The sequence below is a fragment of the Prionailurus bengalensis genome, chromosome A2 (genome assembly GCF_016509475.1).
Source record: "Prionailurus bengalensis isolate Pbe53 chromosome A2, Fcat_Pben_1.1_paternal_pri, whole genome shotgun sequence".
In the NCBI taxonomy this organism is placed as follows: domain Eukaryota; kingdom Metazoa; phylum Chordata; class Mammalia; order Carnivora; family Felidae; genus Prionailurus; species Prionailurus bengalensis.
In genome coordinates, this window is record NC_057348.1 from 88431890 (window position 1) to 88457377 (window position 25488).

The window sequence follows — 25488 nt, forward strand, 5'->3', positions numbered from 1 at the left end:
CCGGCACAACCCCAATGACCACAACTTTTCTGTGCCTAACCTCTGCTGAAAGGGAGCTTTCAGCACTGAAGTCATTCTTTGTAATTATAACATGTTGCATTCCTTGGAGCTAATCACATCTCTAATGGCTCTGATAAACAGGAATCCCTGAAAAGGCAAAGATGTGGCTATTACGGCATACCAAACTTCTTTGTCCTGTTATTTATGTAAAATGCATATCCATGTTTTACCTGAGACTGAGAAGTGGGGGGTGGGGAGGCAGAGGAGAAAGGAGAGGAGAGAAGAAAGAGGTCTGGGGAGGAAGAAGGGAAGGAGAAAGATGGGAAGGAGGGGAGGGAGAAAGAACAGAAAGCAGAGATGGGGGAAAAGGGGGAACAGCAAGGATTGGGGCAGAGAAGCGGAGGGGGTAGGGGTTAGTGTTCCTTAATGCCAGTCAGCATTTAGAGGGGGAGACAGAAGAATGCTGTCCCTACAGCACAAAATCCTGCCCCTTTGACAGCTAAGCCTCTATTCAAGAAACCTTTGTAGTCAACAATGTTCAGTACACCTAACAGACCAAAATTAAAAAAAAAAAAAAAAGATAATCTCTACAGAGGATTTAGATTTTTAAACGATTAAATATAAGAAGAACTCAAGACGTTTTATCGCTAAAATCCAATTTTCCACAGAAACATTATCTTTAAAATTCTGGCTTCCTATAAGTGGTTGACAGAGTTCCTAAATCCTCTGATTATATCCATCTAAATTATCTTCTAATGAGCTATTTGAGTCAACCAATCTAATAATGACAAGCGTCAATTTTGAAAGGGAAAAATGTAAAACAAAACAAAACACAAAAGAGAGAAATCCAGTTAGGTAAAGTAAATGTAGATACGATACTACTTTCATCTCTTAAAGCATTCCCCTAAAATACACGGTAAATAACAATATTTCATTGTGGGACACGTTTTTAAAAATGGAAGAGCAGAAATACCAACATCAACAAAGACATTACCTGGTAAGAGTAAAGGAAACAAACCATTAATTTCAAACATATAACACTGTGGATATCTGAAGATTTTGTCAGGAAAAAAAATGGTATGTTTCAACCTAAAAATTTTATCTGTCTATCCAGGCTTTAAAACTGTCTTCTTTGTATTTAAATCACTTAGGGATTTGTAAGAGGGGGGGGTCACCAATGCCTACAATCCATTGTTTTTATTAAGGATCTGTCAGCCCCACTTGACAGATCGGAATCCCAAATCATCTATCTCACTTTCTGAGGATAATGACTGAACATTAGTCATACAATTTTCAAAACACACAAAAACACACACGCTTTCACTTCAAAGGAAGATCACTAGTTCTCACTAGGTGAAAATTAAAATGCCATGGTGCTTCACTCTTATCGTCTATTCAAACATTTGATAGACAAGTTAAATAAAAAGAGAGCAAAGTCATGAACGAAACCGAGACAATAGGAGTCCTTATAATGGTTAAAATTCAGAGGTCGTGCCGACATTCCTCTGAACAGACTTCAGACCACACGGTACTGCCTTCTTTAAACAGGATAGTCACCTCTCAAGTTGAATTTATGATGTAGACAAAGCAAGAGAAGATTGAATATGTTCACAAACATTTTGCATTTCCATGAATACAATCAAGTTAGGGTGAAATTGGAAGAAAAAGTCTTACAACATTCTATCATCTGTATTCTATATTATCTGTATTCTACCGTTTGTTTTATTAATTTATCCACTATATCTTATTATTAATTCTTCCACTCAATTCTTCAACATATTTTGTATTTTATCATCTTTAAAGAATTGCTAAATTTAACTTCCAAAGTAACCCAAACAGGACATAGTGTAGTATAAGAAAATCTGCCATCTAAATACAGAATTATAGAACAAGTAAGTACATGTCATTTGTATTAAAAAGAATTCAACCAGAAGTTCATTTAAAAACTGTGCAGAGGGGTGTCTGGGAGGCTCAACTGGTTAAGCGTCTAACTCTTGACTTTGGCTCAGGTCATGATCTCACGGTTCATCTCATGGTTTGTGGGTTCCCAAGCACAGACCTACTTGGGATTCTCTCACATGCTCTCTTTCTCTCTCTCTCAAAATAAATAAATACACATTTAAAAAAATAATAAAAGTAAATAAAAACTGTGTAGAAATGAAAGATTGCTGGGGCCTCACCTAGGATAAGGATGCTAAATATAGAGACTTGGCACTAAAATACTGTAACCAAATAGCCAGTGAAAGAGTAATCCAAAATAATCTTTAATGCAGCAAGAAACTGTGGTTTAATCTACACATACCTTTTCAGAAAATCACCTAAAAGCAAGAACAGCCTGCCGTTGCTCTTACCTGTCATTACCGAAGCAAAAGGCTGCTGAGGATCAAAAGGACATTTCAGTCTGCCAGACTCCAAATTATGTGTGTCTAGTTTGAATATAACTTCCTGTTATGAGAAATATTAACACAAGTGAGATTTTTTAAAACAGCAGAATCAGCAAGAAGATAGGAGATAAGAACTAAACTCTAACTCATTAATTCAACAAAAACTGATTGAATATAGCATGTGCATCAGGCTGTGCTCCTTAACTCTTTAGCAAATATTATTTCTGGCATGGCTCAATTCCCACGGCTTGGTCTGTGTTTGCCCAAAGTAGTAATGATAATACTGAATTAATTTTTCAATCGGAAGTGGTAATGTAATCAATTCACTAAGTCTGGACCACTCTCATTATCAAAATCACCATCAAGCATACATATTTCTTAAGCCTCAAAACAAATTCACTGAGGCTAATAAGCTAATTTCCTCATTTAAGAAATGAATTTATGGGGAGCCCGCCTGGCTCAGTCAGTGAAGCATGCAACTCTTGATCTCGGGATCATGAGTTCAAGCCCCACGTTGGGTGTATAGAGATTACTTTAAAAAAGAAAAAAAAAAGGAAGAAATTAATTTACTATAATAATTATACTTTCATTACTATTGCGGTTTGTTTACTCAAGCATCTGCAACTATACCAAAATAAGCTTGTGACATTTTGTGATTTTAGAGACATAAAAGCATTCTAAGACAGGGAGTACATTTACAGAGCTGTTGATACATGTGGGTCAAAAAAAAAAAAAAAAAAAAAAAAAAACAAAACCCAAAAAAAACCCTGTTGTAGTATTTTCACTATTATGAAAACACTGTACACATTAAAACCACATAGTTATTTTGGCTGAAATATCTATTTTTATAATAGTGGCCACAGACAGAATGACATTGGCAGACTTTTAATATTCAGGAAAAAACATCTTAAGTTGAACTTTCCAAGAAAAATATGAATGTATAATGAATATGGCCCCATGAGTTTGAGTGTTTCATAACAATGACAACACTACCATCCAGCAGAAAGGCTGACTCACCCCACATATGCACTAGTTAGAGAATCTCAGCATTTCAGACATTTTCTCTAGAGGGTGTATCTACCATGTTATATCAGAACACACATGTAATAAGAAAGGAATATTTAAAACTACTTATCTAGAAAGTAAGCAAGGAAGCAAAAAGGAGGGAGGAAATTGGATTATTTGTTGTGTGATGTCATCATTTCAGATTTGTGTATTTCTTCTGAACGGAACCCATAGTAATTACCACCTAATTAAAAAATAGTGGTAGCAATTTAAATAGCATGATTGTCAAATGCTATTTCATCGTTTTAAGTAAATGCACTTTAATGTGAACAGGAAAAGTCCCTGCTGTTAATAGGTATTAACCATGGGCCAGGAAATTTATGTACGTTATCTCACTGAATCCTCACCATAAGCCGAAGGACATAGCTACTTTAAGAGTTCCAGCTTTACCAGTGGAATACTGAGGCTAGAAGGGGTTAAGTATCTTGTTCTGTATCATATAGCTAGTAAGAGGCAAAGAACTCTCAAGGTTGTCCCCAAAATTCATGCTGTTAACTAATTTCATCTAAGAATTTCAAACCCATGGATTTAAAAACGTGTTGAAATCAACTTGTAGACGCACCGTGACCATGTAATATGATCAAATCCAAGTATGTTTGGTTAGAACAGGCCAGCTAATGACAACCTGTGATAGTGTAGCCTAAGCACGAAAAAAGTCCAGTGAGAACACATTTAGGGCATGCTTCCCAACTGGGAATGGGGCTAGAGATACGTCAGTACCTCAGGGGGGAAAGAAAAACAAAAACAAAAACAAAAACAAAAACAAAACAAAAAAAACACCTGCAGATAGTGGCTCTTATGTATGTTTAAATATCATTAAGAGCACATTATTTTCCATAGGTCAAACAGAACTGTAGACCCTAAAGCCTATAATGGGATATTGTAATGGGACAGGAAGTAAACTGAATCCTGGTGTGCCAGAAGATTATAGTAAAAAGGTAAGAAAGAAAAACCAAGAAAACCAGAGAGGGGCACAGTTAATCAAAAGTACTGGATAAACGCTCATAATTGTACAGACTTCTGTTTTTAAGATGTTTCACTTTATTAAATTCTCAAGATAAGTCCATAAAATTGGTATCCGTGAAGGCTTAGTTCAAGGTCTCTCTTATAATCGCCCGAGGAAAGAAAATATCAGGAAAGCAAGTTTCCTTAAGCCAGAGTCAAGGACACCAATAAGAATATCATGTAAAAAAATAATGGTTGACTAAACGGCCTTTCCAAGATAAATGGACTAAATTACATGACGCTAACTTTTGAGACAGCTTCAGTTTTATAAGACTTGTCCTATTAAATTCCCTAAGCCTAATTAATTAAGCAAAATGTACCTATCTAAGCTGTGCACAGACATATGTTGTTGAAGTAGAGAGATAAGCATGATAGGAAACATTTAATCAACATAGCAACGAGGCAAAGTTATTATTAATACCACCCGCAATTCAAGAGATAAGCAGCAGCATAGGGGAGATCCCAGAGCAAAGAACACACTTACATTGTAATTACTCAACAACTATCAGGTATTCTCAGTGTCATGGAATATATATATATATATATATATATATATATATATATATATACACACATATACACACACATACACACACACACAGAATAATATATATATTGAATGTGTGTGTATACACACACTATACATACACATACATGCATAAATATATTGCAGACATTATTTTCACATGAAGTTTAAACATATACTTTTAAAATCCTTGCCTTTTTGCCTTTCTGTGTTCCTACTGCCTAATATGACTGAGTACTAAGTTACTGGAAGGAAGCAAGTACTTGGCCAAAAGCATTTTCTCATTTTCTCCTCAAAATAACTCTGTGAGATAGTTTCTATTATTATCATTATCTTTTTCCTAAATAAACAGAAGCTTGGAAATTTTATGCAGGGTGGATAAGACTATGGAGCTGGTAAATGGCTGAAGCCATAATTCAAACCCTGGCTCCCCATGCGCTAACTATTAGCTGTTAACAACTGCCCTGACTTCTGTCCTGAAATCCGGATCCAAATGCCCAGTTGGTATGACCTGCATTTGTCAGATGCAGAATGTACAAAACCAACTTACCATTTCCCTCCCAAACTTATTACTATTCTCACCTCAATAAGTACTAGCACTCTCCGATTCACTGCCAAAGACAGAAATCTGGCATTCATTTGAGGTGTTTTTTTTTTTTTTCCTCTTTCTTCTCATTGCTGGTTCCTCTTTCCAGCCACTTTAGGAGCAACTTTATCTAATAATCTAAGAGCCTTCTAAATTCGTTCTGGAAGGACAAGGAATTCCTGGGACTCACAATTCATTTAAAAAGTTAACCATCTTCAAGCAGCATCGCCGTGCAATTACCTGTACTCCTGACCAATGGAAAACACACAAGATTCCATATCCCTGCTCACTCATAATTCTCGTGTTCACAGAACTTATAAATCTGACTGCCCCGGGGCTGCTTGACAGTCCCAAGCTAAGTAATTAGCTCCATCTAAATTCCCTTTCAGCACTTGTGACTTTTAGGAGTTAAAGAACACTATTTGCACCCCTCAGCAAGTTGTGAGTTTGGCCTTTAGCCTCAAGCCTCAAAGCACATCCAAGCTGTGGGGCTATCTCATATAATTACACCCTATGCTATGAGCTACTGTTATATATTACCCTTCATCAAAGCTAGGCAAGAGAACATTACACCAGCAACAAAGAATGATGGATTCAAGTTGCCAAGTCTCCTAGTGGTTCAGAGATTTAACTATGAAAGTTGCTTTATTTTCAAACGGTTGAGAATGGGCTGGTTAGACAAGTTGGTTAGAGAGGAAAATTAATCCAGCCACAGCTGTGGGTTTGATCTCTGCATGAATCAGTTAAATCAATGTAAAGAAACTTGTTCCATACGCCTAGACTTTGCTTTCAAACACACAGCCAATTATCCTGCAAATATGTGTGGTTATTCACAAGTAGTATATACATAAACATAAGGATGACAGTACAACCCATCAAACCCATACAAAGAAGCAATTTAGAGTATGTATTCTGAATCTCAGGTGGGCATGCTTGCTCTGGAGACAGACTGCTTTGGTCCAATTCCTTGCCAGACCACTTATTAGCTGGGAGATTTCAGGCGTGTTATTTAATTCCACTGAGACTCCATTTTTACTAACTTGTAAGTTGGGAGTTACAAAGGTATTAACTTCAATTAAGAGTGTCGTGAAATTTCAAAGAAACCATCCATGTACAGTGCCTGGCACAGTCCATGACCCAAAGAAGGCGCTTTAATGTATTAGTTATTAATTAAGTTACTGAAATCTGCATGCTTCTCATTTATTAAAATGCTCACTGATAGCTGGAATATATTATTCCTAATTTAGTACAACCTTTATTTCTACTATGTCAATTTGATCTGGCAGAAATCATGAGTTCAGCGTGCTAATGACTACCTATACAATTTTAAGACAATAATTAAAATCCTCTGTGCTTAGTGTGCACCATTGTAACCATACGTAACAGGTCCAAATTTGCCAAATGGGGAAAATGAAATTATTTATAAGATACAATTCCACTGCAAGGCCTTATGGGACGTGGATTTTTACTAACAGCAACATACTATATAGATCTAATTATAATGGAAACTCAAGAGAAAATAACGACATACATAGAGCCCACAGAAAACAAGCACTTTCAACATTATGTCCTTTTAATTTTAATCTTCTCTAAAAAAACTTCTAATAAAAATTTTATTAGGTAGATAAAGTGTATAATCAAAATGGCAATCCATCAGATGGTTGGGAATGTGAGTTCTTATAAACTGTATGATTCAAATTTTATATTCAAATCTGACTGCTTCATGTCAAAGACATTAAGTAACATTATGACAACTAACTGTTTTCATTCTATTTCATTATATTACCTCCTTGTAGACTCCAAGATCAATATAACCACATATTGGATGAAATGCTCCAGTTCCACACACATAAATGTGAGTTTTGTTGTAGGGCTGAAGTACACGGATGAAATTTGCACATTCTGTCTATTGGACACACAAAAAAATAAAAGCATTAGCACACAAAGATTGATTCATACCACCTGCTTTCCAAGTAGATAAATTATCAAGAATAGCAGCAAAAATGAAAAAAAAAAGATTTATGAGAAGTCTTTAAACATCTGATTTAGCAAAGGAGGCAAAACATATTAGAAACTGCCTTAAACGAGCGACTGAAGCTGTCTGAAGTTTTACAGGTTTTGAACTAATCAGGGTCTTAGAACATACATCTCTATAAGTATTCAAGGGGTCCAGAGAATGTATATAAACAGAATGAGATATACATACGTTGCTTCATGAATCACCTAGAGAACAAAACCTGTCACATTCTGATGTTCCCACATTGTCTACTGCTTACAACATCAACTGTCTCAGCTCCACTGAGCAAAACACTGAACACAGACGTGTATTCCCATATATGTATTCCATTCTTATTGGGTGGAATGCCCTATTACTTTATTTCCACTTATTTTCAATGTTACAGAGCCTTTAAGACTCAAATTAACTCCTGCTTATTCTAAGAATCTTTTGTTTTTCCCATACGTATTTTTACACGGGCTCAAAGTTTTGAAGAGATTTATAGATTCCTGCTTGTTTTGCATATGCTTAGTCCTAGAAATATTTCTTTGCATTATTATTGTTATAACTTAATTATTATCTTAGTTACTTACAAATAGTGACTCAATTTTTCAGAGTAGTCATTTCTGTTATCATACATTACTTTTCTATTTACCTCCGATAAATAATTCCTTATCTTTACATAATTATTGGGAATGATCTTAACCACGGCTTCATGGTTCCCAGACCCCAAAACCCCTGAGAAAACATGGGCTGGAGTACACTTTTATTCTAGATTGATTCTATCTAGGAGATGAGTGAGTGTTCACTAAGGAAGGAAGAAGCCTAATGAAGCCACTGGGATTCACAGGAAAAGCCAAGTTCTTTCCTACCTGAATGTCCACGATTTCCTCACCAGTCAGACCTTGACCTAGTGGTCACTCTTATTGGGTTGTTAAGAAGGAATGTATTACCAAAAACCCCAACACCAAAAAACAGTGACCTAACTGGCAGGGCAGGGTGGCTTTTAAAATTACATAAAATTTTCAAAAGCAGACAACAACTTAACTGACAGGATTCTTATGTGAATTAAGTTAAATGATGTAACATTAATAATTATTATTTACCCTGATTTTTTTAAATTATGTTTTTATTTTATTTTTGAGAGAGACAGAGCATGAGTGGGAGAGGGGCAGAAAGAGAGGGAGACACAGTATCCGAAGCAGGCTCCAGCCTCCAAGCTGTCAGCACAGAGCCTGACGCGGGGCTCCAACTCATGAGCCGTGAGATCATGACCTGGGCTGAAGTCGGACGCTTAACCGACTCAGCCACCCAGGCACCCAACCCTGATTTTGATCTAAATAAAATATCACTATCCCAGTGGCTACCCAGATTTGAGAGCGAAAAGCTACGTCTGCATCTCTGTGGTACAGAGTTCCTCGTCCTTAGTACTTCCTTCGGCCCTCGCCTTGCAGTTTGATGTCTTGAGATTTCATAGATGCCAGTTAATAAAAGATGTACATTCTAGCCTAGAAGAATGTCACAATGAACTCATGGGGCCTTCTGTTCTCTGCTTCGCTATAACCAAAGCAGTTGCTTAAGACTATATGAAAAGACAGTATCACTATCAGTCCCTTGGGCACCTACACAAGAAAAGGATGTTTTTTATCAAGCGGGCAGACTTCGCACTCTCTAATGGGGCCACTGCATATGGTTACTTAGGTTGTATGCTGAAAAACAAAAACAAACAAAAAGGCACATCTAAATGTGCAAATCACACTATCGACATCTTTATCATTTTGAATATTTTCGTATGTTTTGTATATGTTCTCATATACTTACTATATGCAAACTCTTAAGAAAGGAAATTATTTACTTATCTATCATTTAATTTATTTTATTTTATTAAAAAAATTTGTTTACATTTATTTATTTTTGAGAGACAGAGAGAGACAGCATGAGCAGGGGAGGGGCAGAGAGAGAGGGAGAGATGGAATCAGAAGCAGGGTCCAGGCTCCAAGCTGTCAGCACAGAGCCTGATGTGGGGCTCAAACCCACGAACCGTGAGATCGTGACCTGAGCCGAAGTCGGACGCTTAACCGACTGAGCCACCCAGGCGCCCCTCTATTATTTATTTTAGAGAGAGAGAGCGTGTGAGTGCGAAGAGGGACAGAGGGAGAAAGAATCTTAAGCAGGCTCCATCTCAGTGCAGACCCTGATGTGGGGCTCGGGCCCACGACTCTGGGATCACGACCTGAGCTGAAATCAAGAGGGTAATGCTCAACCCATGGAGCCACCCAGGCACCCCTAAGAAAGGAAAAATTTAAATTCACTAAAACAGTTTTCTAGCAAGTAGGCTTGCTTAACAAAATCCTATTGTGTCAGTTTTCCACCTTTCTATCAATGTGTCTGATGGAGAGAACTTATTTTCTATGTGCACAAAGGCACCATAGGGGACTTGCTTCATGTTCTTTAATATCATGTTAGGCAATCTCAAATGCAAATCTAATTCCGACAGTACATATGCCACACTAATGATTTTGAACAAATAACAGAGATGAGAACAGCCAAGACAAAAAGTGGAAAAAATGTCTGTGATCACCAGATAAGGTGTAACGATGGCTTCCTCACTAGGATGACAGGTTTTAGTATTCTCCGGCCTTTATTTGGCTCACTCATGCTCACCGAAGGGACTTTTATTTCTTGATCTTTCCCCCACAAAGAGATTTATGCAAGGTAAGATCTATACAAAGAACAGTCCACAGGAAAGGGAAGAGCAGAATTACACTGCTGGAGTGAGGAGAAATAGATTCACTGCCCATTATTTCATCATTTTTTAAAAAGCTCAGTTTTACGAACAGTCATAGAATTCAGAGGGTAATTGTTGTGAACTGAGTATTTGTGTCCTCCAAAACTCATTGGTTGAAACCCTAAGCCCCTCAATGAGATGGTAATAGGAGGTGGGGTCTTTGGAGGTAATTAGCTTTTGGAGAGTAGGATCATCATGGTGGGATTAGTGAGTGCCCTTATGGGAAGGAACAGAAAGAACTCTCTTCTCTCTCTCTCCCTCTCCCCCCTCCCCTCTCTCTCTTTGCCATGTGAAGATATGACAGGATCATGGCCATCTGCAAGCCAGGAAGAGAATTTTCATCAGGGACCAAGTCTGCCTGCACTTTGATCTTGAACTTCACAGCGTCCAGAACTGTGAGAAATAAATGTCTATTGTTTAAACCACCTAGTTTACGATATTTTGTTACAGTAGCCCACGCTGACCAAGACAGTAATTTTACAAGATTCTAACACACATATTTGTATAAAAAAATAAAACAACTCCCTTTCCAGATTATAAATTATAGAGTCAGAAAGATTGGGGACTATGAGAGACATAGCAATTGTTTCAAAAAGGGTAATAAGCCAGGGTGAAGTTTAATACAGAGGAGACAGAATCACACTTGAAATACTTCACATCTTTGAACTTGTGTAGGAGTACTTTATTAAAATGCAGCCAGTCCTAGAAAGTAACTTACTATGTTAGTATCTGACCTGGTGAGATATTAGCAGTGATTTACTTATGCAATCCCTCCCGCATCCCAGATTGGGCTGACATAGAATAGAACAATTTACGGGTGAGTCCTGAATGGTCTGACACTTTATGACGAAGTCAGTTCTGCTCAAAGTGTTCAGTAGTGAAGTTGATGGAAGGTAGTTCCTGAAGGCAATGAAAAGGGTTGGGTTGCTTGAGGGAAAAGAAACCTGGGAACAAAGATCCTACAAGATCAAGTTTTGCTTCAATAGGAGGAGCAATGATTAACTTGATTTAATTCACTTAGCAACCTGCACGGCTATTAACGGTAGCGTCATTCTGTGAGGCATGAAGAAAGATAACTTTGAGAAGCAGCTTTTTTAACTTCCCCTGAAATCTGGCTAATTTGTCAGCTATTCCCCACAACTGCAAGGGTGGTCACATGGGAACAAACAATTCAATTAAGTGAGTAATATACTCAACTTTGGAAAAATATTGAATTTCTCCTTCCTTCCTTATTCTTCCCACCTACTCTCCTTCCCTCCAACCAACACTCCCATTGGAAGAAAAAGAGAAACAGAAAATTTAAAACTAGTATCAACTTTCTAATTCTCTCAAATAACATTTCAATATTTTACCTCACATATACATTCATTCATATATATGCAATTAAATAAGTAAGACAAATATAATACTGAATTAATACTCAGAAGAAAAAGCTAATATCTATTTGTATTACGTGTCAGCACTTGGAATTTGAGTTTCTCCCTAGACACCTGAAAAAAAAAAAGAAAAAGAAAAAGAAAACAGAAATCCAGTAACTATAATTCTCTAGACTTATATATAGTCCAATTAAATCTAATATAGCTTTATATATGTTTCTGATAACTAACTTATAATTGCCAATTTTAACTTATTTAGGTTATATATGGAAAGACACTCGTGACTTAGGGATCTGGTTTGTTTTTACTTTTAGTATATTTTGCGAATAATAGTGACCATCAAATATTTTGGTCATCAGTATAGTCTTTTCACATGCTACAGGTCAGGTTTGTCTAAAAGACTTCAGAATAGAATCCAGGCTACACAGGGAACTGTTTAGGTCTTACAGGGCTGAAAATATTTTCATTAGTTGTTGACACCTCAAAATAAATACATGAAAATACAAATATCACATTTCTCTCTTAAAAATGGAAGATCCAAAGTAGAAATTTCTACAGAGCAAAAACTAGCTGTAGTGCCAGGACAAAATAAAATACTTTAAAGAGAGAGAGAGAGAGAGAGAGAGAGAGAGAGAGAGATGCCTATTTAAACATTTAAAATTTAGTAGCTATAGCTCAATGGTAAATATTTAAAATCCAAAAGTCCACAGACCAAATAAGATAACTGGAAAAGAATATTTTCTATATAAGGGGATCACAAAGTAATAATAAACTGTATATATATTTTTCCTGGAAAATGTGTATAATAATATGATACAACTATATATATATATATATATATATATATATATATATCTTAAAAATCTGTAAATAACCAGTAAGGAAAAGGCAAACACTAAAACTTAAAAATGAACAAATTATAGAGGTATTATATCCTACAAAATATAAAATATTTAGTACTTCTAGTAATGGAAGAATTTCAGGCAAAAATAACAAAAATAACTCTCTTTTTGTTGGCCAAGATGAAATACATTTATTTTATTCATTTACGTATTAGCATTAAATATTAACCACACGTTGTCCCCACTATTAGCAAGAGTAGGGTAAAATAATATCCTCTCACCAGCACACATTGCTGGTTAAGGCACAAAGGCATCAACTTTCTGGAGGGTAATTTTGTGATGGGCATAAAAACTTTTATATCCTATAACAAAATTATATCCTCTGACCAGTAATTCTACTCAGTAATCAAAGATGTTCACAATATTTATGTATAAGATTTTTCACGTGAAGCATCACTTACAAAAGTTAAAAACTGGATATATACCAAATTTCTAACAATAGAGGATTGATGAAATAATATATAAAGGAATGCAGTGTAGCTATTAAAAGTAGTGTTATAAAAAGGAATTTAATGACATGGGAAAATGCTCATGGCAGTTTGCAAAGCAAAAAAAAAATGTTGTAAGGGACTATGTATACAATGATTTCATTCTGAAAAATAGTAAATAGATAAGATAGAAGAATAAACATCAAAACGTCACCAGCTATCTCTGGGTAATGTTCATGGGGGAGGAGATATTTACAGATGACGTCCAAGTAATTTGCAAACTTTCTACAATGAGCACTTTGTTTCACTTTTAGATGTTCTTTCACAAAAAGAAGAAAGAATGTAATCATAGGACGTTACCCATGGAAGATCCTTGAATTCTACGCAATGTCTCTGTTGACGAGGTTGTGTGCCTCTAGGGTTAAGATGACAAACAGAACCCAGGCTGCCCACATCCTGTGTGTTCTTTTGCCTGGACTGAGCTGTTTACTCCACTCTTTATAGTCAGGACCAAAGACACTTTTTTTTAGTGACTTTCTTTTGAAAAATATTCTAAGCAGAAACAAAATGCTATCAAATAGCTTCCTGCCACTATTTCCTTTCTTTGGACTAAACTGGAGACTGGTCAAGAAAGGGGAATAGTTCTCTTTTGTATCCACATCTTCTATTCCATCCCCACCCCAATTAGCTAACTTTCATTATGGTAAATAATTCACTATTTTTCAGTTATATAGTACCTTTGTGTAAAGGGACAGTCTTTCCAAACGCTTGTTAATCCTAAAAGCACTCTTGGGAAGTAGGTAAAAATTACTAGAGAGAAGGGAGGAGAGAGGGTAATGCCTAAGGCAGTAAAAGAGGTCAATAAAACCACACACTTGCCTCAGTTTTCTGTTGGCTGAAATCTATGCAATGCTGTAAATCGAGGCTCTATTACGGGATATTGAAGGGGAAGTGATTTGAGGGGTACAGTTTGAGGGGTAAGGTTTTCAGACCTTATATGTAGAATTCAGACGTGTAGATCACAGTGTTGTATAAGTGAGAACACGGACTATGGGGCAAGACCTATAGATTCAATTCACGGTTTCACTATTTATTAGATGTGATATTGGGCAACCCATTTAATTTTTCTGGGTTCAGTCTTTTCATCTAGAAAACATTAAAACCTTGCATTTAGTATGATTAAAAGGATGAAGGGGGCTTATAAAGCATTGAAAGCAGTTCCCAGAGCATGGTAAGTGCTATAAAAGTGTTAGCTATTCTTAGTAATTCTAAAATATATTATTTTACAGTGACAGATTAAAAAGAAGGAGGTGAAGAGTTGTATTATCCCCACATGATTCAACATCAAACTTTACAGATTTCAGTACAGAGGGAAAAGCTTCCCATATCTCTAATCTTGGGGTAGCAGTAGGTGTGCTTCAAGGTTAGAGGTGATTACTAGCTCCCAAATACAACTCAACTTGCAAGTATAGGTTCCATATATTGGGTCATCTATGCTCTAGGACCCCACCTCCTGAAAAGTTTATCACCCTTTGCTTTAACTTAATAATATGGGCAACTGAGTTACTATATAACTTGGAGTAGTGAACATACTGAAATAAGAACACTGTCACAACTGAAACCTTCACTGATTGTTTGACCTTGAGTATTTACCCCTCATCTGCTCCATGGGAATATTGACATTAGTTTATTGGAGGAAATTTAAAACACCCTTTTCCTATTGTCCCCTTTTCATGCAGTCAATACTGGGAAAATACAAAATATTCTAGTGTTCATACTGTGTATGGCATGCTCTTATTGTTATTAAATTAATTTTGAAGCCTCTCATAAATACTGCATCTTTTTTTTCCCCACAAATACAAAAAAAGTATTGAGGATTTGCAGAGCTGAGCACCCGCTCAGTAGGGTAGTGAACAGGGTGAAGAGATTAGAGACATGGGAGGAAGAATATATTTTGGAATAGTTTGATCTTTTCATTTCAAGTAAAATAAATGTGACAGCTGTTTCCTGTTGCATTTGCTGCTGACACCCCCTGATATATTTCTATTAACATAAATGTGCCTGCAAAGACCACATTTAACATTAAAGGAATACAAAGTCAGGCATAATTGAAAGTTTTCCTTCCTGTTGTTTTGATTATTTTGTTTTGCAGTGTTGTTACTGAGTATTAAAAACTCCATGATAGCAGATACTGTATCCTTTCATATATATAGTTATGGACATATTTACACTCTAATAAGTATTTGCTGAATAAACAAAATGGGTGAACAAACCAGTTGTCTCAAATTCTTAGTCTTCTAAGCTTTCTCGTAATTATATTAGGCATCATATGTCATGTTGTTTTATCACATTGATCAAGTGAGAATTTTTATATCTCATTATGCTTTCCTATATATAACGCACACTATTAATTGTAATTAAATATAAAGCATTGCTCCGCAAAACACCCCTGCATTACTGTGTTTACAGCAACATTAGAGAATACTGTAAAGGAAGCCTCAGGATATCCATGTTTCTGCTCAAGGTTTAGAACCTCCTGGGGCGCCTGGGTGGCGCAGTCAGTTAAGCGTCCGACTTCAGCCAGGTCACGATCTTGCGGTCCGTGAGTTCGAGCCCCGCTTCGGGCTCTGGGCTGATGGCTCAGAGCCTGGAGCCTGTTTCCGATTCTGTGTCTCCCTCTCTCTCTGCCCCTCCCCCGTTCATGCTCTGTCTCTCTCTGTCCCAAAAATAAATAAACGTTGAAAAAAAAAATTAGAACCTCTTTTCACCTTGAGTTACATTCAGGAAGCGATTTATTTTGTCAAAAACAAAAAATCAAAAAAGAAAAGAAAAGAAAGAAAGAAAGAAAGAAAGAAAGAGAGAGAGAAAGAAAGAAAGAAAGAAAGAAAGAAAGAAAGAAAGAAAGAAAAAGAAAGAGGAAGAGAAAGAAAGAGAAAGCAAGCAAGCAAGCAAGCAAGTGAGCAATTCTCCCTGTCACCACAGTACAAGAAGTCAGGGCAGAACACAGAGCATCTGTCCTGAATCAGAACCCTTTGCTGAGAAGAGGCAGAAAGAGCCCCAGCCCTCTTCTGTTACTGTGGAGATAGAACAGGCAATGCAATGCGGAGGAGAACGCAGAACACTGTGGACAGTGCAAAAGCAATTCGGACAGGACCTCCTGGCCACACACACAAAGCAACTAGGTTAGTCACATGTATCTAAGGGTTTTCTCTGGTCCATAAGTCAGCTTACACCAGAAGTTTGTATTAGAACTCCATTATTTATCCTTTATAGGTTACGTCATATGATTATGCTTAAGTAAATTTTAGAGTACATTACTTCTGGTTCTTATCCCAGAATTTATGCCATTCATTTCACCCAATCTTTCTTAATATGCCAACTTTTGAAATTCTTCTTCTAGAGGCCATAAGTTTAAGTAACCCAAATTAAATTAAGTATCAATTGTGTGTTTATGGTGCTGTAGAACCTCATGATTTTGTGTGCATTTCCAAAATCCATGCAAATAACAAATGTAAAATCCTAGAAATATAATATTTTCTGACGATCTATTTTTAATGTTTTAGGTGCATTTCTGAGATTCATGTGAAGAAAATAATAATATTTACAATTAACACTTTAGAAAGTCCTGTATTTCTAAATTTCTGAGAATAGTGTTATTCCTTTTGGCAAGGTAGAAATATTTTATGTCTTCTTAATCTTTATAGAGAATATTAATGCAGTCTTAAAAATAATACACTGATGCCAATAATTCAATAAAATCCAATAAAAATTTTACTATCATATCAGTACCAGTTCAACAAAGATAGTTTTAAAGTCTTGTACTTACATTGGCATCTTTCCCGGCTAATTTACATAATTCCACTCGTTCCTTCGCGGCGGGCCAATAAATCTGTAAGACATTTCAAAGTGTGTCAGAATCTGAACATCTAAAACACCTTACAATTCTAATTAGGAAAATGAGTGTGTGAAGCTGAAGAGTGGATGTCAAACTATGGGCATGTTATTAGATATGATGTAAGAATTTTGAGATTTAAATATTTTCCAAAGCCACCATAAAAAAATAAAATGAACTACAGAACTATCTATTTGCATATTATAATCTTCTAATTTCTTTTCAAGTGTATTTAATAATAGATAAGTTATGTTGAGAAGGCCCTAAAATCTTATTGTGGTGTCAGCAGTTCAGGTTCGCATCTGTTTAAGTAAGAGATTTTATTTATGCTGTTTTTCTGTGCTCACTCAGAGTGGTGGTGCATTATAAACATGTGCAGCGAATGTTGGAAAACGGCACTTGGTTACAAGCAAAAGTTATCACTCCAAGTCAAAGACCAGTGTGGATTTCCTGGCAATATTTAACGCGTGCGGAGCTCATACGCATCTTTCACTTAGTTAAATATTATACATGCTTCATCTTACTGAAATCTCACAATGACCCAATGAGATGGCTGGACTTACTCTCCTCATTTTCACATCAGAAAACTTATTCACACAGCCACTAAATAACATGTCACGGGCCATGAACATAGTCACCAGCAAAGCCAAAATATGACCCAAAGTCCGTCTCCTGAAGTAGAGGGGTCTCCACCACTATATAATAATTATTATCTGGGCAAATGATTAAGGACAAGGGCAGCAAATCCCTTGGTTGGTAGCTCTTAATCATGCTTTAACTGTCTTGAATTTATTACAAAGGTTTTGTTTTGTTTTTAACAAAGTTTAGGAATTCTGTCAAGAAGGTTTTGCAAATGAAGTTTCAAACAGTTATTTTACTCCATTAGCTTAAAGAAAGAAATGCTCCCTGTTAAGCTACAGGCAAGAAGAAACAAGAAAAGCAAATTCTGAGTTACTTACTATATATATATATATATATATATATATATATATATATATATATATTCCAAGAGCTCTGATAAACTTTTATTATGTTTCTCACCAATGTTAGCCGAAAATGTTTTAATAGGTAAGGAAAAAAAGAAAATATCCTGAGGGAATGCACTGAAAAAGCCTTGTTAAGCCTGGAACTCACAAATGACTCAGGAGTCACAAATGTTTATATGGTATTATCTTCATAGTGAGATTTCAGGGTTTTATGTCTCCGAGTAAAGAAGAACAGAGAATACCACTCAAACTCACACTAGACAAATTCAATAAAATAACTAAGATTTTTAAATGAAGTAAATGCTGCAAATTACATGCTGCAAATTGCAAGCCTAAGGTGTACCTAGACAGGGTGGCTGACCAGGAGTAGGATCAAATGATGAGTTAAACTCGATGTGGTTCACAATAAGGACCTAAAGATGCTATTTATTGCAAACTGGTTTAATTCTCGGCAATTATACTTTCACACAATTCTGAAGAGTAGCCGTCCATAAAATATAAATAGACTACAGTAATAAAAAATAATATGGACAGATCTTAGCAAGTTGCTATTAGGTAAAAAAAAGTGCAGTCCCCCAAATTACAAACAGAATGATCCACTTAGAATAATGTCAAAAACAACTAAAAGAAAATAGACACTTTTACCGTACATGTAGATGCAATAAATATGTAAAAATGAAAACTAGGGGGTGATGAATACAGGATTCAGAAAAAAATGGTTGTCCCAGACTGGAAGGAAAAAGACAAATTGGTGGTAAGAAACAGATTATTTACGAGATCTTAGCTTTTGTTCTGGATGGTGCCTTTTCGGGTATTTAATGCATAGTTTAAAATAACTAAGCAATTCAAGCTAGTAAATAAATGAATCAAAACGGGCCATGCATAGGCCAAAAGACAACAGTCAATCATCAACCCTGAATCATGAGGTCTTAAAAAAATAAATGAAAGAGGAGTAAAAGTAGAACACCACAGCTGGCAGGAAAAGTTGAAAGTTTCTTCCAGTTTTGTTTGCTTGTGTGTTTTAAGTTTATTTATTTATGTTGAGAGGGAGGGAGGTAGAGAGAGAGAGGGAGAAAGAGAGAGTGACAGAGAGGGAGAGAGAATGGGGGAGGGGCTGTGAGAGGGAGAGAGAGAATCCCAAGCAGGCTCCACACTGTCAGCATGGAGACCCTACGAGCCCTCTGTGGGTCTCCACGCTGGGCTTGAACCCAGGAACAATGAGATTATGACCTGAGCCGAAAACTCAGCCGACTGAGCCACCCAGTCTCCCTTCTTCCAGCTGTTTTTTAATTGTTTGTTTATTTGTAATCATTAGTAGCAGAAACACTGAAGCCACTGTTCTTCTCCTCTCCTGTAAAGGTGTCATCTTGAATTTATAGTAACTTTGCTTTGTATTTGGACCTATGAGCTCAATGTATCCTCTCTCAAGGTATTTTTTTCTTCGATGATTCATTTTTATTATTATCTTTAATTGTGATAAAATATCCGTAACATAAAATTTACCATCTTAGAGGTATCTGGGTGGCTCAATCAGTTGAGCATCTGACTCTTGATTTCAGCTGAGGTCATGATCTCATGGTTCGTGGGTTTGAGCCCCATGTCAGGTTCTGTGCTGACAGTGTGGAGCCTGCTTGGGATTCTATCTCCCTCTCTCTCTGCCTCTCCCTTGCTCTCTATCCTTCTCTCAAAATAAATAAATAAACATTTTTTAAAAATTTACCATCAGAGCTATTTTTACAGTTCATTCAGTATTGTCAGGTATATTCACTTTGTGCAATCTCTCGCAAAACTGCAACTCTAAACATGCTGATCTAGAATATTATAGTGATTTTACAGAGTATCACTTTGTATCATTGGACTGAACATAGAAGGTACACAGAATGCATATCCACCATCTGCCAATTGGTTTAATCTTTAGCTCATTTTATTTGTTCTCTAGTCTAGATGAATATTTCTTTGAGTCCTTTCAATATGTCAAATCCTATTCTTTTCTGTTTTTTTTTATGATGGTAAAATTCACTCACATTTCAGAAATAAACTTAGAACAGAGAGTTATGGATATTTGTTCTAATCTAAATATCTTATTGAGGGGGCACCTGGGTGGCTCAGTCGGTTAAGCGTCTGATTCTTGATTTCAGCTCAGGTCATGATTTCTTTCATGGATGTTTGTGAGATCGACCCCTGCATTGGGCTCTGCGCTGACAGTTGTAGAGCCTACTTGGGACACTCTCTCCCTCTCTCTCAAAACAAACAAATAAACTTTAAATATCTTATTGTTATAAAGTCTATTAAAAAAGGGAAAATATAAAATTCTTCTATATTAAGTAAATAAGATGTAAAGAAGAAAAAGATTATCACAGGGTGTTTGTTTGTTTGTTTGTTTGTTTGTTTGTTTTGGTTTGTTTTGTTTTTTACCTTGAACCAGTAGAGTGACTGAGTTAAAAAGTAGGTCATGACATAAATGTTTCTAAAATTGATTTTGCATATATTTGTAGGGGCTTCAAAAGTGAGTTATTTAAAGAGTGACAAAATGTGGAAACAATCTTTATAACTTCTTTGCAATCTACATGAAAGCTCCAAAGTCAGCACAGAGTAAGTACTATTCATAAATTATTTGTTCATTACACATATAATTACAAAGGCCCTCTGTATGCTGGGCAAGGTGTGGCATTGAGTCAGGAAGATAGTTCTGTAAACAGATAAGGTAACTGCATTTTCTTGGGAGATACAAAGTGAGCAGAGAGCTCGGAAGATGGAAACTGTGCTCAGGGAGCATCCAAGAGGCCCCAAGATAGAGACCAAGATACAGGTCTCTATTTTTGAACCACTGTTTTCAATTACTTGCGCTTAATAGCTTAGTGTGGTTTAACAGTTTTGACTCTGATTTTTTTCTTAAGGATTTGACACTAGTAACTGCAGATTTCTTTTCCCTCTTTGCAAAGGAATACAAATCTCTAAAAGATGTTTTCATGGTTTTTGTACATTTTCAGTTATTAACTGTAAGTCATATAATTGTAAACTGAATTGATTGTAAGTCATGTAATTGTAAATTGAAATGTGTCATCCTAGCTAATGAAGCAATAAAACTGAAATTTCAAGCAGCAGAGAATCAAGTGTTTGATTAGTGGGTAAATGTTACACAAAGTTACTCAAGCGCTGAGAATTCTTTGGGCTCCAGAAACCAATTTTAATAAATCTTTTAATCTTTGTTTATAGAGGATATTTTTCCCCGAATGTTATCTCACTTTTCATCATTTGCCTTCAATCCCATAAAGTCTAGACCCTGTTAAAAATAGAAATTATCCTTTAATCATTGTTATTGAAGAGTAATTCTAAGATAGTATCACAAAGATAATTTTACTTTTTAAGATAACATAAGCCTTTAAAATAAAGATTCATTAAGATTATATACTGCCTTATTTTGATACAATGCTCTCAAGAATTCAGAAATCACAAAAAGAGTTATCTTAATATCAACAACCTAGGAGATATCTGATTGTCTTCCAGACTGGAAACATTTACTTAAAAGGGGGGGGGGGGGGAAGAATCATTGTAGTCGTGCCAATATTTAAAAGCTATCATTTTAATTATGATTTATGGTGGGATTTTCTTTTACTTGCCACCTAGTCATTAGAATAAAGCATTTTTTAAAATTCCTTTTAATTCCTTGTTTGTAAAGAATTTAAAGCAGCAAAATTTCACTTAATGCAATCTAAAAATATAATAAAGCAAAACAAAAAATAAAAACTACCAACAAGCCACATAGTTACATGGGGTTGGCAGAAATATGTTCAAGTAACATTTTTGTTTCTCAAAATCTTTTGAAGTGGCATAATACTGTGACATATCCATCTCTATCTGTGTCTATTTATAGAAAAACCTTCCGCCAATTCTGTATTTTTAGGGACAAACTGTGTATGCGCATGTGCATATCTGGGCGTGTGTGTGGTGTGCATGTCTATGTGTATACATGTGCATATGGTATATTGTGCATGTGTTTGTAGGTGGACAGAGAGGGGTAATAGAGAGAAGAGAGAGATTCACACAGATACATCTAGCGAGAGATATTAACTCTGACTATAGAACAACATATTTCATAAATATTTCCAAGTTTCAGCATGGTTTTCAAAAAAATTAACATTTATTCATTTTTGAGACAGAGAGAGAGAGAGAGAGAGAGAGAGAGAGAGAGAGAGACACGGAAAGAGAAAGAGCATGAGTGGAGGTGGGCAGAGAGAGAGGGAGACACAGAATCCGAGCTGTCAGCACAGAGCCCAACACAGGGCTCAAACTCATGGACCGCGAGATCATGACCTGAGCTGAAGTCAGAAACTTAACCAACTGAGCCCCCCAGATGCCCCTAAGTTTAAGCACGGTTTACACAAAAGCCCAAGAAATACCTGAGATCCTGAAATTATTTCAGCAGCCCAGTCAGTACCCTTAAAATACACTGTCCACAAAATCTATAAAAGCCCTCTTGATCATTAAGTAGGTAATGTGAACAGCTTTGAAGCAGTGGTTATTAACAATTTCATGACTTCTGAATTTATCAGCAATAAAATGACACATACATCTCCTTGAACTTGAGAACATGATCCATGCGGTGTCATGCCATACCAGAAGCGGCACAAGCAGGACAAACAAAACACGTACCCCTATCCCTTAAAGCTGATGCAACTGTACTACTCCCTCAGAAAGTTACCCAAGGATATTTTTCTTTCATTTATCAGACAGAGATGTACCAAAGCAGAGATGATACTTGCGTTAACTGCCATATTAATTGTTCTGAAATATTCCCACAGAGCACGTGTTCACAACTAATGGGGTATGATGTACCACAGTCAGGTTGTAAGGCTATCACATTGGTGCGAGTAGTCTTCAGAAGCTTGGTGCTTTAAAATGTCAAGGATTTCAAATATGTAGAAAGCTTACTACTGGTCTCTCTACCCACATGGAGGACAGACATCAGAAAGCAAACATCTTTTCTGTGGATCCGGATAAGCCCAAGAATTTCTCTCAACATAATTATTGAGGGTATAACTACTAACTGAACTACTAAATAATTGAGGGTTGCAAATTAATTTTATTTTGAGTGCTAATCTTATAGATCAACTTAATAACAGAAAACCACTCCTGGGATACGGAAGTAAATAAATTTATAAAATTTATAAAATCTCTCCACAATTTCTTGGTTAACGTTTCAAAACAAGTATGTCTGGTAAGTCAATCTCCATGTTCTATAATCTACTGATTTAACCATGCTAGTATATGTACGTTGTTTTCATAACATTTCACAATTGAAATCAACCATTTCCGAAGGATTCACTTTTGTAGGTTACACTTGGAAAGATCAAATATTAATGTCTAATTATATATTAGTGTTTAATATATATTAGTATATATATTAATATATATATAGGACTCACTTTGGCAACACACTTACTAAATTGAATGATACAGATGGGGCGCCTGGGTGGTTTAGTTGGTTAAGTGTTCGACTTCGGCTCAGGTCAGGATCTTGCGGCTTGTGAGTTTGAGCCCCACATTGGGCTCTGAGCTGTCAGCACAGCTGTCTGGAGCCTGCTTCGGATTCTGTGTGTGTGTGTCTCTCTCTCTTTGCCCCTCCCCCACTCATGCTCTGTCTGTCTCTATCTCAAAAATAAACATTAAAATAATGTAAAAAAATAAATAGAATGATACAGAGAAGATTAGCATGGTACCTTTGCAAAGAGGACACACAAATTCATGTAGTATTCCATGTTGTTTTTTAAAAAAAGAGTAAGAGTAAGAATATATACATGTATATATATATTTTTTTTCTTTGAGAGTTAGAGAATGTAGATTACCAGTATACTAAGGGACCATTCTAATGAAATAAAAATTCTCCTCAGTGTCACTTTGCATATGCTCATCTGCTACAAAGTTACATTTTAAACACATTTTTAAAAGAGATTCAATATTAATTTTCTTATGAAAATATAATGGGAGCTGCATGCATTTAAAAATACACCTATGATCTAATTATCCTATATTGATTTTATTTGCTTATCTCTATCCAAAATCCAAAATGTTTTTTGTTTGTTCATTTTTTGAAGGAGTTTTACTTCACTTTGGATACAAACAGGTTGGAGAAACTCACATGTAAATACTGCAATGTCTCTAACCATAATGGTTTCATTCATAATTCATATCATTCATTAATAGTTATCACTTAGTAAGGTGAAGATGTCAGGCAATTTATTTTTAATTATTTAATCTTAGGCAAGTTACAAAAACATTCAAATAATGATAAGGCCTAGAACATCCTAAGGAAATTCTAATTATATCTGCTCTTTGTTACATCTTTGGAGAAGCAATTTAATTGACTCAAGTTAGCAAGTGCAAGGTCAGCCAAGTGGCCGTTGGCCTAATTCAGAGATGCCCAAACTGAAAGGAATACACAGAAGGGGAAGTTACGACTTGTTCAAAAAACCTAATTAAGGACAAAAATTCAGAGCCGTAAAAATGCAGACAGGCATCTCTATCAAAGAACAGGATTCAAGTTTTTGAATGGTTGTAAAAAAGTTGGAAATATGTTGCTCTAAATGCCGTCTGGTAAAGGATTTGATCAACCAAGGGAGCAAAGACAGCTCTGGGTTCCACGAACAGAAAGAGGTAAGAGATCTGGCTCATAGAGTGAAGTACTGAAAAACAAGGACAACAGCACCAAAAGTAGAGCTTCCATTATTGAAACTGACTGGGGTAGAAACTGTTATGGATGGGGAGTTTTAACTCTCAAGTTTGGGCACGATCTGCCCATGGAGCTTCCTCCATGAAGAGTTGGGCAAGACTTGCCTCTCTGCATTTTCAGGACTCAGCGTAAAGCCTCTTTCACATTTAGCCTTCTTCCACCCGACGTCTCTGAATTGTAATACACTTGTGTTTATCATATCCATCTGCCACTTTCTTTTCACAAGTAAATTTAGTTTGGGACCCTTTCCTGGGCATAAAGATTGATGAAATGCAATGGAATTGAAAATGCAAATTTGAGTCCCCACTTCATGCCCATGAGCAGCTAATGTTGTGCTTTCAAATATTATCTCAATACTAACCGCAGAATGAATTTGCTGTACTTGGAATACATCTGACCTCCTGTGGATGGTTCTTTCTTATAATGTCAGCTTTACTATCACCTCCCCATTTCACCTTCTCTGAAGACCAACTAAAGTAGTTTTCTCCATCTTGCCATTTGCAGCAACATGGATGGAGCTAGACAGCATTAAGTCAAGCACATTAAGTCAGTCAGAGAAAGACGAATAACATATGATTCACTCATATGTGGAATTTACGAAACAATACAAACAAGCATAGGGAAAAGGAGAGAGAGAGAGACAGAGAGACAGAGACAGAGAAGCAAACCAAGAAATAGACTCTTAACTATAGAGAACAAATTCATGGTTACCAGAGGGGGAGGTGGATGGGGGTTGATTTACATCATAGGTGATGGGGATTAAGGAGTGCATTTGTCATGATGAGCACCGGGAGATGTATGGAATTGTGGAATCGGCATATTGT

The 25488-nt window shown here is 36.2% G+C and overlaps 1 protein-coding gene and 1 non-coding gene across 5 annotated transcripts in view; one reads left to right on the top strand and one right to left on the bottom strand.

The window, feature by feature from the left end:
* SEMA3D (semaphorin 3D) overlaps positions 1 to 25488 on the bottom strand; it is a 200853-nt gene that overhangs the window by 72992 nt on the left and 102373 nt on the right. For all 4 annotated transcript variants that reach the window (XM_043588732.1, XM_043588731.1, XM_043588734.1 and 1 more), the window contains exons 4-6: positions 16883 to 16945; positions 7353 to 7472; positions 2352 to 2445 (exon numbers count right to left, since the gene is read on the bottom strand). In XM_043588732.1, the coding sequence (XP_043444667.1) occupies positions 2352 to 2445; positions 7353 to 7472; positions 16883 to 16945 (277 nt within the window). The remainder of the gene's footprint in view (positions 1 to 2351; positions 2446 to 7352; positions 7473 to 16882; positions 16946 to 25488) is intronic.
* LOC122488814 lies at positions 23598 to 23699 on the top strand. Its single transcript, XR_006298737.1, has one exon. It is a non-coding gene; the product is annotated as a U6 spliceosomal RNA (small nuclear RNA).